This window comes from Rhipicephalus microplus, chromosome 4, assembly GCF_043290135.1.
Source record: "Rhipicephalus microplus isolate Deutch F79 chromosome 4, USDA_Rmic, whole genome shotgun sequence".
Lineage (NCBI taxonomy): Eukaryota > Metazoa > Arthropoda > Arachnida > Ixodida > Ixodidae > Rhipicephalus > Rhipicephalus microplus.
In genome coordinates, this window is record NC_134703.1 from 96792652 (window position 1) to 96808140 (window position 15489).

Genomic DNA, 15489 nt, shown 5'->3' on the forward strand with positions numbered 1-15489 from the left:
CTCAATATGGAACAAGTTACCTCAGGAGGTCGTTAATGCGGGCACGACACAATCGTTCGCCCATCTCGTCAATGACCAAACACTTGATTTTTATTATGCAATATATTACCTTCCTCATTAGTGCTTAGATTTTTCGTATTTCGGTATGAATGCCATTATTGCTATGTATTATTTATATTTTCCCTGATGTTGAGAATTTCCTTATTTTTGTACCTAGTATTGTATTTTCTTATATTTTTATATTCTGTTTTGTCACTGACATTAGTTACCCACTCCTGCTTGGGCCCGAACAGGGCCTGCAGTACTTGTAAATAAATAAATAACATCACATCTTGTGTGCTAAAGCTGTCATAATTTATAATAACCCGTTTACTGAAAGCAGCACCAGACACAAAGTTGCTGGCCTACAATACACTCATTCATCACGCCCTGGAGCGTGCAAACAGTGCCTGGTTTATTTACACCAGAAACTTACCAGCAAGTGGGAAGGCGTTCAATGAAAAGCGCTTAGGATAATCGTCAACAAATTTACCCAATCAGATTCGTTAGGAAGGCTGGATTACTAACCCCTAAAACGTGACAAAATTGGCTTGCTTAAATGTAATGTATCATCTAGAGCATACTCATCTAAATCTAGGCAAGTCTCACTAAATAAGCCATATGGCCCAGCTGGAACTACCCGCCATAAACACTCTCATAACCTGGCACCTTACAAATTTTACCCAGATATGTTTCAAAATTCTGGGTATTCGCACTTGCTGTCAAAATATAAAATACCCTGTGCCCCTTCATTGCCACTAGCATGCTCGTAGCCACTTTTTCAAAACTAGTAAAAGGCGACTTCATAGCCTTCATAGCCTCCAACGTTAATACGGTTTTACTTTTTTTCTGTTCTCGCTTAAATAAAGGGCCAACGTGTTCATAGTTGAAAAATTAACTGGTATGTTAACTTAGGTTTTTGTATTTGTAGTTGAGTTTTTCCTTTGTTCAGTTCTTTTTCTTTTCGATGTACTATATCACTGTTAGATTTTACACCTCTCATAATCTCTATGGGATTGACAGTGTGTATTAAAAATATTACCTAAATAAAATGGCAGCCGTAAAAATAAGAACGAACCACTGTACAGACGGAACAGCGACTATGCATTTTTTTCAGTGTCGGAGTTTTGATGCGGTTACATCTAAAAAGCAAAGCACTGGTTCAAATTTTACATCTCTTTTTAATGGGTTATGAGAGGACAAAGTTTCTAGTTGGTTTCCACTGTGAATCGACAAATAGCAAGCTTTTCAATCATAACTATTTTTACACTTTGTGGTGCTATGCTGTTCTTTTTCCCCTAATCAGTGGCCATGTGTTTTTTATTCACAAATTCACCCTCGTACGGCCCGTTTTTAGGCGCTTGGGGGGATTATTATATAAATGACCGCAAAGAACAGCAGTTCACCCCGCTTCTGCTCTGAATGCAGGGGAACTTTTCCTTCATTAGCCATTTTCACTTTTCTAGAAATACGTCTTCATGTGCTTGTACTAGTAGTTCAAGCATTTATTATAAAGATAAACTGGACAGACTAGAAATCTAGTGCCCCGGATATATACATGGTGAATTGCGATGTCTGCCCGGCAAGGTGGTGCTACAATTCTAGGATCGCACTGGTAGATTTGTGCCAAAACAAACGACTGCTGACTTACTCTTTAACTTATCCCCCCCATGTCAAACCCCCCCATGTCAAATATCTCAGGACTGACTGATCACAAAAAGGTGCTTACTATTTCTTAGAATAGAAGTCACATAGCGCGTCATAACCTGGGCGCGCCTTATGCGTACGAATGTAAAAGAACTACACGTGAAATTCACATGCTCTAAAGAAGATAAATCGCATGACCACAGGCTTTCTTTCTTTTGCATTTTATACAAGTACAACATTTCATCCTTTGCCGACTGTATAAATAGCATGCCACATAACGGTCTGTCTACTCCAAAAGGAGGCAGACAATCGATGGCTACCTTTGCAGTACTAATAGTTTTGGCCGTTGCCATGGTGGTGTCTTCACTTGATCTACACACGTTGATTCAGAACCCAAGCCTTCTTCAATATCAAGACCCCTCAAGGGTGATTATTTTTCATGTTCATTTTCTCGGTGTCAAGAGGTTAAGTTTTTTGACGCTGATTGCTATTCTACTAGTATAGCTTACGTTTTTTGTATTCATGACGGATAATTTTTGTCATAATGTCCTCATAAACTTTCCTCATATCTTCAACATTACGTAGCTGTGGTCACTGCAGCCTTCAGTTACATTCAAGTTAAATTTATGAAGCGTTTTTGGCGTATTTCTGTGGTTACGGGCAATAGAGCAATTTAGTATCTCCCAGGTGCCCTGGGTTCCTAGGTGACCTCACCACACTCAAACGTTTATGTTTCATAAGTTCATGACGCTGGCAGCCAGGTTGACGGCGACCGTCTGCCTTGCCCGGTGCGAAGAGCGAAGCGAGTTTTTGCAGTCCTCCCAGGCTTACCCCCGAATGCAGAAATGTTACTTGGCTCGCGACTTCAACTTAACTTGAGCAAATCGGCGTGAAGCAAGCAGCGGACTTCAAAACGCTCAAGTCAGCCTTTGCGTTTCATAGATGCTCAGGCTGTCTTGCTTGGTCAAGTCAAGAACGAGCTTCAAAGCAGAAACACGCTGCTCACCTGCTAACGAGGGTAATTTTGAAGCTGTTCGCGTAAGGCATGCATTACAGCAAAAAATACCATACGTTTTAAATTAACAATAAAAAAATTGCCTGCAGCTTCGCTCGGGGGAACACTGAGGAGGATGCGGAGCATATAATTGGTTAACGGGGTGTTAAAGTGCGACTTACTTGGGTCGATGGCTAAATTGGTTAACGTGGTTGTGAAATGGGGTGTTAAATTACGACTTACTTGGGTCGATGGCTAAATTGGTTAACGTGGTTGTAGGAGGGGGTGTTAAATGAGTGAACACGTACACACGTATGCGAAAGGGCGGCGCTTGTCGAAGGGACGTCGATCATTGTGTTTGTGGATTCGTTTGAATTCATTTCACCGCGACCTTGGACGTCGACGCGCCGTACAAACCAACCGACGAGCGGCAACTGAGCGAGCGAGCGCCGACCTTGAGTATATATACAGTGCGACGGCGCATGCACTGTCAGCTGTCGAATGTTCGAGAAGGGGGAGAAGCGCAACGGCGCATGCGCGCGCGTCAGCTGCCGATGTTCTCGAAGCGCGACGGCGCATGCGCGCGCGTCAGCTGCCGACGTTCTCGAAGCGTGACGGCGCATGCGCGCTACATTATACAGCTAGCGAATGTTCGTGAAGAGGAGAAGCGCACGCGGTGTGTAAAGGAGGAAGGGTGCACAGATGGTGGAGGAGTGAAGCGCGCGCGGTGCGTAGAGGAGGAAGGGATGCACAGATGGTGGAAGAAGGAGGAGGAAGCTTGCGGACGGCGCCGCACTACAAGCCTCGAGTATTAGACGCTCCGCATCTAAAACGAAGGGCCACAAGCATATTCTTGCCATTTTATGGCTAACGAGTGGCACGTGGTGCCAGCCGCCACAGCGATGCGCAGTGTTGCTTCTGTAAAGCGTTCGTTGCCCGCTGGTTTTAGTGGCCACCCAAATGCGGCGCGTTTCTTCACGGTTGCGTGTTTGGAGGTGAAACAAGCATCTCGTTGGGTTCTTTCGTCGTTTTTTTTTTCTTCAATGGAACGCCACGGCACGTATTTGTGCTCACCTGGCTCACAAGGTGTCGCGATTTTCACGGTATTTGCCTTTCTGCTCACCTGTGTGCATGCCTGTGATGGGCTAGGTCGCAGTAAATATGAAAAAAAAACAATTTCTGCGAACAAATGTGATTCGTATCCTTCTGTTGAGCTTCCTAAACAAGAGAAAAAGTGGGGGTCAGGACATTGCCCTCAGCAGAATTCTGTCTCGCGAGGTGCAGCAATGTATCGCTGCATGATGGTGAAGAGAGAGAGATAAGTAAACGTTTATTTTGAAACAGTGCCCCGAGCAATGCCCGGTGTCACCTTGAGGTGGGAGGGCTCCTTAGTCCAGGAACCCTCTGGCTTCCAGTGCCTTCTTGGCCCTGGCAACGAGTTGTTGTTGGTCTTCCAGGTTCTCGGGGGCGAGCTTCGCCTCACACGTTTCGGTTAGGTCTTCGCTCGTCCATCCTGCTTCGTTATCAGTCGTGTGTTGTTGCAGATTACGTCTGGCAATACACTGGCATGGAAGAACAAAGTGCGCCAGTGTGTCCGGTACGTTGCAAAGCGGGCACATAGAGCTATATTTCGTTGGGTAGAGACGGTGCATTAGGGCCCCATGTGTGTACGTGCTGCTTTGCAGGCGTCTCAGTATTACGCTTTCCTTTTTAGATGCGGAAGCATCTTATACTCGCGCCTTGTAGTGCGCCGTCCGCGCCGTCCGCGCCGTCCGCACCGCCTTAGTTGAGCTAATTCATTACGTCTGATACAATAATCACTCGTTCTCTGCTACTGCAATATTCACGCGTTCATCAAGTATAAGGTTATTTGTTGCACTTCAAAAGCATACATGTGTCCGAGTTAAAACGGTCAAAGTTTCACATTAAATGCACCAGGAAGGTAAAGTATTGGTACGGAAACCAGTAACACAAACATGAGCTTGTACGGTAAAGTTAGCTATTTAAAACCTACGCGAGCGTCGGTGCACACTGAACCATGCCTGTGTATTCAGGCATGTGTCTAACTCTGTTACCAGCCACTAAACTGTTTTAGCGGGACGGCTCAGTGCTCTCCCATAGTTGAGTACGAAGTACTCAAAATCGTTCAACATATTACATGCGGAAGCATCTTATACTCGCGCCTTGTAGTGCGCCGTCCGCGCCGTCCGCACCGCTTCTCGAACATTCGACAGCTGACGCGCGCGCATGCGCCGTCGCGCCGTCGCCCACCATCTGTGCCGCGCGCGCTTCTCCTTCGAGAACATTCGACAGCTGACAGCGCATGCACCGTCGCGCTGTATATATACTCAAGGTCGGCGCTCGCTCGCTCAGTTGCCGCTCGTCCGTTGGTTCGTCGCAATAAATAAAACGCCGCCCTTTCGCATACGTGCCGTACGTGTTCACTCATTTAACACCCCATTTCACAACCACGTTAACCAATTTAGCCATCGACCCAAGTAAGTCGCAATTTAACACCCGTTAACCAATTACATGCTTCCGCATCCTCCTCAGTGTTCCCCCGAGGGAAGCCGCGGGCAATTTTTTGTCATTTTTGGGTGTGGTGGAGGGTATACTCGTTGCTCCAGCCTGTAATGCTGGAGTAACGACGAGTAGGTGTTTTGAACAACTTCCGTCTCTTCAACGACGGGTCGAATGTCCTGAGGGCAGGGGGCAGCCCGGCTGATGTGCTCGCGGGCAGTGGCGTGGGCCGTTTCATTTCCCTGCAGACTCTCGTGTCTTGGCACCCATAATACACAAGTGTATGGGAGTGGAGTGCTTCGTCATTTAAAAATATTGATGGCATTGGCTGAGATACGGCCCTTCGCAAAATTTCTGCAGGCGGCTTGCGAGTCGGTGAAAATTACGGCGGCATCTGTACATGCTGTGATTGCTAGAGCGATTGCCGATTCTTCTGCGGCGTCGGAATTGAGTGCGTTGACCGTGGCTGACGCTAATTCTTGGCCTTGAGAATCGACGGCGCTGATAGCACACGAGTTTCTATGCGGATACTTGGTCGCGTATGTGTAGCGGGCGTCCGGGTCTTGCTTGAACTTTCGTCGAATAGCGTTAGCTCTAGCCTTGCGTCTCCTTTTGTGGAAAGTAGGGTGCATGTTGCGTGGAATAGGTGCGATGGACAGCGACTCTCTATTGTACAGCGGGATGCGCTTTTTCCGGTCTGCATCGGCGATGAACGTGTCGCTGTAGTTTAGGTACCGGAGCACCGACCTGCCCGTGGGCGTGAGCTTGAGCCTCTCCAGCTGACTGTTTCTATGCGCTTCGATGAGCTCTTGCCACGTGTTGTGGACGCCCATCTTTAGAAGACGTGTGGTAGTCTCCATTGGCGGAAGTCCCAGGGCTACTTTAGTGGCCTTTCTTATCACGTTATTGTCACGAGCAAAACAAGACCTGCAGCAAGGAATTCACTTGAACCAGAGCAACGAAGATGTTCTTTTCTTCGCAGCCCAAAAACGCGTATGAGCCACAATGGCTCGTTCATCAATGGTGGCATTACCCCCTCTCCCAAGAAGCATCTTCTCCATGCTGTACATGAAGGCAAAAAAAAGAAAATTAGATGAAAATTAGCATGCGAGCAAAATGAATTGCGTAAGGCGGAATAACGTAGTTGGTTGTGGGGACAAAATTTAAATGAGAAATAAGAAAAATAGAAAAAAATGTAAGTAAAATACGAAACAAAAACAAAGACGCGAAGTTACCAATAAAGTCAGTCCCTCACTGGCGATTCACAGTGCCAAAAGTATGGTTTGAGACGTGAAACGTGAATGGCTTCAGTTTGCGGGGTGAAACGAGAACGTCTCGAATTGCCTTGTGGGAGAACCTCGTAAGTGACATCGCTGAGACGTCGTACAGCCTTACAAGGGCCGAAGTAGCGCCGAAGCTTTTCTGACCGTCTACGCTGTCGGATAGGGGTCCACACCCAGACTTCATCACCTGGCTTAAAAATAACTTCACGGTGGCGAACATTGTAGCGGCGCGCGTCTGCGGTTTCGTTACGTTGAATACGGTGACAAGCAAGTTGACGGGCCTCTTCTGCGCACTGCGCGAATTTGGCGGCATCCGTGTGGTATATTCCTAAGTTATCGGGCGGGAGCATGGCGTCGAGCATCGTCGTGACGTCGCGATCGTGGACTAAGCGAAAAGGTGTGGAACCGGTACTTTCTTGAACAGCACTGTTATACGCAAAAGTTACGCAGGGAAGTATGGCGTCCCAGTTCTTGTGATCGATGTCCACATACATTAACAGGATGTCTGCAATTGTCTTATTGAGTCGTTCAGTCAGCCCATTTGCTTGCGGGTGGTAAGCCGTTGTTTTACGATGTTCCGTGCCACTTAATTGCAAGACTTCCTGCAGCATCTCTGCGGTGAAAGCTGTCCAACGATCAGTTATGACGACAGCTGGAGCACCGTGACGTAAGTCGATGCTGTTAACAAAAAATTGGGCGACATTTGCTGTCTTGGCTTTTGGAAGTGCCTTGGTTTCACAGTAGCGTGTTAAGTAGTCTGTAGCGATCACAATCTACCGGTTTCCAGACGAAGACGTGGGGAATGACCCCAGCAAGTCCATGCCAATCTGATGAAAGGGCGCCTTTGGTGGGCCAATCGGGTGCAGTAGTCCCGCTGGTCGTAAAGGTGGAATCTTATGCCACTGACAGTCGCGACATGTGCGAACGTAGTGCTTCACAGTCTTCGCGAGCCGTGGCCAGTAGTACGAACGTTGAATTCGTTGCAACGTGCGCGTATAGCTGAGGTGTCCGGGCGATGGCTCGTCATGACACGCACGTAAAATGTCACCACGAAGCGTAGTTGGCACAACAAGCAGATACATAGCTTGTGTAGGATGAAAGTTCTTTTTATAAAGCACTCTATCGCGGAAACAAAAGGAGGATAGTGAGCGTGCGAAGCTTCGAGGAAGGTGGGAATTGCGTCCTTCCAGGTAGTCATTGCAGGATGCCCCGCCACGGTGGTCCAGTGGCTAAGGTACTCGGCTGCTGACCCGCAGGTCGCGGGTTCGAATCCCGGCTGTGGCGGCTGCATTTCCTATGGAGGCGGAAATGAAGGAGGCCCGTGTGCTCAGATTTGGGCGCACGTTAAAGAACCCCAGGTGGTCTAAATTTCCGGAGCCCTCCACTACGGCGTCTCTCATAATCATATGGTGGTTTTGGGACGTTAAACACCACATATCAGTCAATGCAGGATGAGCTCCGAGTCGCGACGCTGTTGCTCAGCTGAGCGGGTTGCTGATACGGCAGAAAGAAAATTGTCGTCGTCTTCAAGGTTAGTGTTGGAATTTTCAACCGGTGCACGTGAGAGTCAGTCGGCGTCGGTGTGTTTCCGCCCAGATTTGTGGACGATGGTGACATCGAAATCTTGTAGCCGAAGGCTCCATCGTGGTAGACGACCTGAGGGATCTTTGAGATTCGCGAGCCAACAAAGGGAATGGTGATCGCTAACTACCCTGAATGGGTGGCCATACAAGTATAGGCGGAACTTTGTTATGGCCCAGACAACAGTGAGGCATTCTGTTTCGGTTGCAGAATAATTTTTCTCCGCTGGGGATAACGTTCTGCTCGCATAAGCGATCACGCGCTCTACGCCATTATGCCACTGAACTAATACCGCTCCTAGTCCAACGTTGCTGGCGTCAGTGTATAATTCCGTGTCAGCTTTCGTCAAAATGACCAAGTACAGATGGAGCCTGGAGGAGGTTTCGGAGGGTGTCGAACGCATGGCACTGATCGGGACCCCAAACAAACGAGACGCCGTCTTTTGTAAGCTTGTTGAGGGGTTCAGCAATCTTCGAGAATTTTTGACAAAGCGCCTGTAATACGCACTGAGGCCCAGAAATTGGCGTTGGTCGCGCTTATCTGTGGGCACGGGAAAGGCGGCAACGGCGCGGGTTTTCTCGGGATCTGGGCGGATGCTGGCTTGGCTCACAACGTGACCAAGGAACTCCAGTTCTTCATATCCAAAATGACAATTATCGGGTTTGAGAGACAACCCCGCTGTTCTGATTGCCTGAAGAACTGCATGAAGGCGTTGGACGTGTTGTTCAAACGTGTCTGCAAAGACCACGACGTCATCAAGGTAAACAAGACATGGTTGCCATTTGAGCCCCGTAAGAACCGTATCCATCATTCTTTGAAAAGTAGCTGGCGCTGAGCATAGACCGAAAGGCAACACTTTAAACTCGTACAGGCCGTCGGGAGTAATAAACGCCGTCTTTTCGCCGTCGCGCTCGTCCACTGCAATTTGCCAGTAGCCGCTACGTAAATCCATGGAGGAAAAATATTTAGCGTTGCGTATATGGTCCAACAAGTCATCTATCCGGAGTAGAGGATAAACGTCCTTTTTGGTGACCTTGTTCAGTTTGCGGTAATCAACGCAAAAACGCAACGTACAGTCCTTCTTCTTTACTAGCACAACTGGCGAAGCCCAGGGACTGGTCGATGGCTGAATGACGTCGTCCTGAATCATCTGCTGGACTTGGTCACGTAACGCATCCTGCTCTTTTTGCGACACCCTATAGGCTTGTTGTCGGATAAGTCTCTCGGTGGGTTCCGTGATGATACGATGTTGAGCAAGTGGTGTCTGTTTAACCTTTGACGTAGTGGCAAAGCAGTCTTGAAATGAGCCGAGTATACGCAAAAGGCTTTCTCGTTGAGCCGAAGGTAGTCTCTTGTTTACGTCGAGAGCGCTCGCGAAGGCCTCGTCAGGGTGGCCATTCAATGAAAATGAAGCTAACGTAGACGGACCATCGGCATCGGCAAGTTCTTCACAATATGCAATGGCAGTGTGTCTCGTTAGGTGGCGATATTCGTCGCTGAAGTTCGTGACCAGCAGGTGAGCATACCGATTGCTAGTCTGAATGATTCCTCGGGCAACAAAGATTTGTCGTGAAATAAGGAGAGACAAATTGGCCTCATAAATTACCGCGTCAGACACGTCCTGTGGCAATACTACTTTGACAAAGAGGCTGCTTCGAGGCGGGAGAGTCAGAGAATCGTCGTTAACACGGAGCGCTCTTTTCCGGAATTGCGTACTGTCAGTTGCAGCGCAAAAAGGATCCTCGAACGACACAAGAAATTCACGGAGGTCGATGACGGCGCCGTATTCACGAAGGAAGTCTATTCCTAGAATGACTGGCCGAGAGCACACGCGCAATACGATGAAATAGGCCGCAAATGTCGACGTACGTATTCGAATGCGTGCCGTGCACATACCAGTAGGCGTCCCCAGATGGCCACCTGTCGTGCGCAACTGGGGTCCTTGCCATGACGTGGTAACCTTCCTCAGTTCAACTGCCAGTGTGGCGCTCATTACGGAATAGTCGGCACCGGTGTCGACGAGGACGTTAACAGCATGATTGTCGACGAAGACTGCAATTTCGGCAGAAACAATCGTTTTGCTGTCGGAGAACACTGCAAAACTGGAATCGTCCTCGTCCGGTCGTTGCGTCGAAGGAGGGTGTTTTACAGTTCGCCGGGCCGCGACTTCACCCTCAGTTGGCGCCGTTACTAGTTACCCTGCGGGGCTTGGTGACCGGCTCTTGAAAGGAGCGGAAGACGATGAGGGCAAACTGGTTGACGTAGACCGGCGAGGCGATAGTGATCTCGACTGGCAGTGCTGAATAGTCGAAGGAGTACGTTGGCCTGTGAGAAAGGTTTCTATTTCGCGGGGGCGCTCACCATAGCGCGGGCATTGAGCATCATTGTGGAAGCTGCGGAGACCTAGTTGCCGGTATTCACAGTTCCGGTATACGTGACCCGCTTCGCCACAGTGAGAACAGAGCGGACGGTTATCCGAGGTGCGCCACATGCTTGCCTTGCTACCACTTTGTCTTGAGATAGATGGCAGATAAGTGGGTGGGCTCGAAAACCTTGAGCCGAGAGGTGGGCTCGAAGCAGTGTCGCGGAATGGCTGCATAGCCTGGTACCTTGGCCGCTTAGCAGTATCTGTAGCCGGTGGCGCAGGGGATCGCAATGCATCTGCGTATGTCAGGACTGGGGCCTCGGGAATCGGTGGTGCGATTGGGGCCAAGGGTGTGACGGCCTGCCGGACTTCTTGTCTGATTACATCCGCGAGGGCTGACACAGGTGGATGGGATCCCACTGCCTGAAGCTGTCGCAATTCATCCCAAATGATATTTTGAATGAAGTCTGCGAGGCCTGTCTCTCGTTGTCAGAGCTAATAGAGCATGTGGTGGCCGGGATTTGGCGTTCGTATTGTGACGACCACTGCTGCAGCGTACGTTCTATTGTGGCTACCTCACTGATGAACTGGGCGACTGTCGTCGGTGGATTGCGCACGACCCCAGCGAACAGCTGTTCTTTTACTCCGCGCATCAAATGCCGCACTTTCTTTTCCTCGGGTGCTTGAAGAGCCGAAGCATGTCCTCGACAAACATGGATACTTGTTCGTTCGGCGGTTGGTTTCTGCAGGATATGGCTTGTTCAGCCCTCTCCTTCCTCTCGGTGCTGTGATAGGCGTCACGTAGCTGTCGGCTAAGCTCTTGCCATGTTGCAAAGGAGCCCTCGTGGTTCTCGTACCACGTCTTCGCAGAATCCTCCAAGTAGAAGTAAACTCGGTGCAGCTGGCGAACATCGTCCCATTTGTTGATACTGGCAACCCGATCAAACTGGTCGAGCCAGTCATCAACATCCTCGAAGATGTATCCATGGAACAGCTTTGATGCCTTTGGCACGTGAAAAACATCGAGAAGAGAACCATGGGAATCACTGGTTTGGACCGCCTGGCTTGTCATCGCAGTTGCCATACTTCTGGGTGTCGATGCCAAGGGACGAAATTTAGGGGGTAACCCACGCAGGCGGCGCCTGATTCTTGCTCTGGAAGATGTAGCTGTCTCCACGATGGCCGACACAGCATAAGTACACGTACCCAGCGTCTCCACCAGTAATGCCATGAGCAAAGCAAGACCTGCAGCCAGGAGTTCACTTGAACCAGAGCAACGAAGATGTTCTTTTCTTTTTCGCCACCCAAAAACGCGTATGAGCCACAGTGGCTCGTTTATCAATGGTGGTAATATTAAGTTTTTCAATTTCAACGGTTTTCAAGTTCAGGTATGGCGTGCCGTACGTAATGCGGTTGGTGAACAAAGCTTGCATTATACGTAGCGTGTCGTGTTCCTTGAGTTCCTTTTGTTCATTCGCGATCCTCTTGACGAGGTGCGTCAGTTGTGATAGTGTCTGTTGGAGTCTCCGTATGGCGGTAGCTCCCGATCCATCCTTGTAGATGTGAACTCCAAGCACTCGCAGGGTCTCGACTTTTGGAATTAAGGTCCCTTTCAGCGTTACGCTTGGATCAGGCTCGTCGTATAGAAGGGGTCTGCCTCTTGTTCTCGCTTAGAGGACGAGGCGCTCTGATTTCTCGGGGGCATAGGAGAGACCGCAGTTTCTTAGATATCGTTCGATGGCATCTACGGCAATTTGTAGGCAGGTCTCTTGTCTCCCAGTGTTCGAAGCCCTGGTCTAAAGCGTGATGTCATCAGCGTAGATCGCGAGCCGTAAATCTGGTATTTTGTCGAGAATTTTTGGCAGATTGATCATAGCCACATTAAAAAGTAACGGCGAGATGACCGAACCCTGCGGCTTTCCTTTTTTCGGTAGTTGGAAGCTTTTGCTGCGGATGTCGCATATGCCCACAGTTGCCGTACAGTCCGTCAGAAAGTTTCTGACATACGTATAGGTTCTAATGCCGCAGCCAACGTCTTCGAGGTTGTTGAGGATCACATCGTGGCTGACGTTATCGAAGGCCGCCTTGACATCGACTCCGAGTATGGAGTACTTTCTTCGATGGGTTAGGTGATCAAAGAGGTCTTCTTCGAGTAGTAAGAGCACGTCATCCGTCGAAAGATGCTGCCTGAAGCCAAACATGGTGTCCGGTAGGTGTCCACTATCTTCCAGGTACTGAGTTAAGCGGTCGTGCACCATGTGTTCGAACAGCTTTCCAACGCACGAGGTGAGAGAAATCAGGCGTAGGTTCTCAATGCCAACTGGTTTGTTAGGCTTAGGGATCATGGTGATTTCCGAGTGCTTCCATACCGCAGGTAGCTCTCCTTTATCCCAGCAGTCGTTGTAATATCGGAGAAGAGACGCGGCGGCCTGGTGCGGTAGGTTGCGTAAGTGCTTGTTGACAATCCTGTCTATTACGGGGCTGGTATTTCTTGTCAATTCGTTAGGGTTGTGTGCAGTTCAGCCAGACTGAAGGGCCAGTCGAGTTCAGTGTTTGGTGCACCAGGGTATTCTTTGGTGTGAATTGAAGACCCAGTGGGTGCATAACCAAAGAGCTTCTTTTGAAATTTTTTTAGGAGGTGTTCTTTTGCACTGGCGTAGTTTCGAATATGCCTCTGAAGGTGCTGCTTCTCTGCAGCTGTGGAGGGTTGCATGGCTAGAAGTGTGCTAGCAGATGCCAGGTCTTCTTGGTGCTCAGAGTCCCCTGCAGCTTGTCACAGAAAGCGTGCCAGTTCTTCATGGCCAATTGGCTCGCATAATCTTGAGATTGCTCGGTGAGGAGAGAAATGCGTTTCCGTAACTTTCTGTTTAGTTTTTGCCGCTTCCACTGTTTTAGACATCCTCTTCTAGCCTTTCAAAGGTGGGGATGTGCGTCGACGGCAGGTGTATCGGCGTCCAGCTGTATGTCCTTAGTGAAGCGTTTGGCTATCTTGAGCACATTCTTAAGCCGTTCTTCAATGTCGATTATGGTGGTTTCGACGTCGAGGTCATTCCTAAAGGATTGCCATTTCGTTAACCGTGCTATTCCAGGCTTGGTGTGTTTACGAGTGTACGCTACGGAGAGTTGGATGATGTGATGATCACTACCTAAAGTTTCCGGTAGCACACTCCACTCTGCCCCAGTGGCGTTCGCTGAAATGTAAGATCGGGATTTGTATCCTTGAAGACGCTGTTCCCGATTCTCGTCTTCTGAAGGGGGTCGTTCCACAGGGTTAGTCTGTGATGTTGAGCAGCATCGTACACCCTAGAACCCTTCCTCGTGGTGATATGACAGCCCCATGCCGTGTGAGAGGCGTTAAAGTCTCTCATTATTATGATCTGGTGGCCTCATGGTGAAGCGGATAAAAAAACCGTGATAGGGGCACCTCTTTTCTATGTGTGTGGAATTTTACGTAGCGTTGTGCTACAAGCCATGCCTTTCTGAGCGAGAAACAGCGCCCTAGACGGGACGAAAAGATAGACGAGGTACACAGACACAGCGCCGAGTCAATTTTGTACCGAGAGAGGCGAAAATTGTCATCTTGTCGTCGTGTTTAAGGAAAACAGAAATGACCGTTGTGGTTTCGGAACACTTCGGCGTCGTCCCTACCGAATCTATTAATACGCACGTGTGTGTAGTCGACACAGCTTGTAACACCAGGGAACTCAGCCACTTCATAGAAGTCCCGCATAACTATAGAAAGTGCTGCCAGCTGCGGAAAGCGCACCAGCATTGCTAACAGGTGCTTTGCGATGAGTAGCGTAACTTTTCCTTCTGCATGGCAAACTATCGACTACGGAATGCGGATGAGATTCCCGGTGACTGTTTGGAATGTGCCAGCGCCATAAAACCCAAAATCCATCAGTAGCTGTAACACTGGAAAAACAGGCTGTCCTCGGTTGTCCCCCCTTTCACGGAGCGGCAACATACCCAGCAGCTGCCGCACGGCGTTCTTCGTGAATCTGTATCGAGCGTGGAATTGTTCCTCATCGTACTATTCCATCGTATTTCCTCGGTCACGTAAAGCGGGTCCAAGAATCTTCGACAGGCAGTGCGCCTCAGAAAATGGTACGCTAAAGCGAGGCAAGCAAACTCAAAAGCCGCCACCCTCCGCTCGACGTCCATTCGAGAGGTGGCCATGTTGGAATAGCGCATGAAGTCGCTTTCAAGCTATCCCCACAGCTGACTTGAAACTTGTCCTGACTTCGACCGAGCCAAGTCACCTTCAAGTCGTCCGCAACTTCGAGAACGATTTATGGTGACCGGCAAGACTGTCTTGAGTCAAGAACGAGTTAAGTACGAGTCAAGTAACTTCTCTGCATTCGGGGATTAGAGTGGCGCGGCCCACCGGGAGGACGAGAAGGCGCACACAACAGGAGAATATTATGGCGTATTCGGTTGACCACTCTGGTGCTCTTGGTCAGAGTTGCCAGGTACAGAGGCTGCTCGAAATCGGAGCACGAGAGGCAGCGTACCAACTGAGTACATCGGTGATCTCAAAGCGGTTAGAGCAGCGCGCTTATCGCGCCACCGTGCAGCCAGCGCGGGAAACTGCCGGGTAAACATTGCTTCGTTGCGTCAACAAATGGTGCCGATGAGTTCAGTGGACATGTCTAAGTTGTCCGACCTTTCTAATACTATTTCTCTCTATCTCTCTCTCTCTCTCTCTGACATGTCTGTATGTAGCGAAAGCCTTCTGATCTCAGCACATAAGTCTGGTGAGCGTCCTTGTCCGTGCTCCTATTTTCAAGGCAAATCACCAGGCCGTCTGCAAGGTTCTGTAGCGATAGCATTGACGTTTCCTCCGCCTACGCCAGCCGCCTATTTAATGACATGGTGCATTTATTGCTTCGTAGATGTGAATTCGCCCCACACAGGCGCAAAAAATGGCTGTAAAAACACACGTGTACGAAGTATTACGTTCCTGGCGATACCCCTTCCGAAATGCACGCTCGCGTTCCTCAAATTGTTCACCTGCCGGCAGCCACCTGATTGGTTAGTTTGTGTCACGTGATCCATCC

At 49.3% G+C, this 15489-nt stretch overlaps 1 protein-coding gene across 2 annotated transcripts in view; it reads left to right on the forward strand.

The window, feature by feature from the left end:
- The first annotated feature begins 1990 nt into the window (after positions 1-1990).
- LOC142813958 (uncharacterized) overlaps positions 1991-15489 on the forward strand; it is a 56873-nt gene continuing 43374 nt past the window's right edge. For both annotated transcript variants that reach the window (XM_075891909.1, XM_075891910.1), the window contains exon 1: positions 1991-2112. In XM_075891909.1, coding sequence (XP_075748024.1) covers positions 1999-2112 — 114 coding nt within the window. In that variant the 5' untranslated portion in view covers positions 1991-1998. The remainder of the gene's footprint in view (positions 2113-15489) is intronic.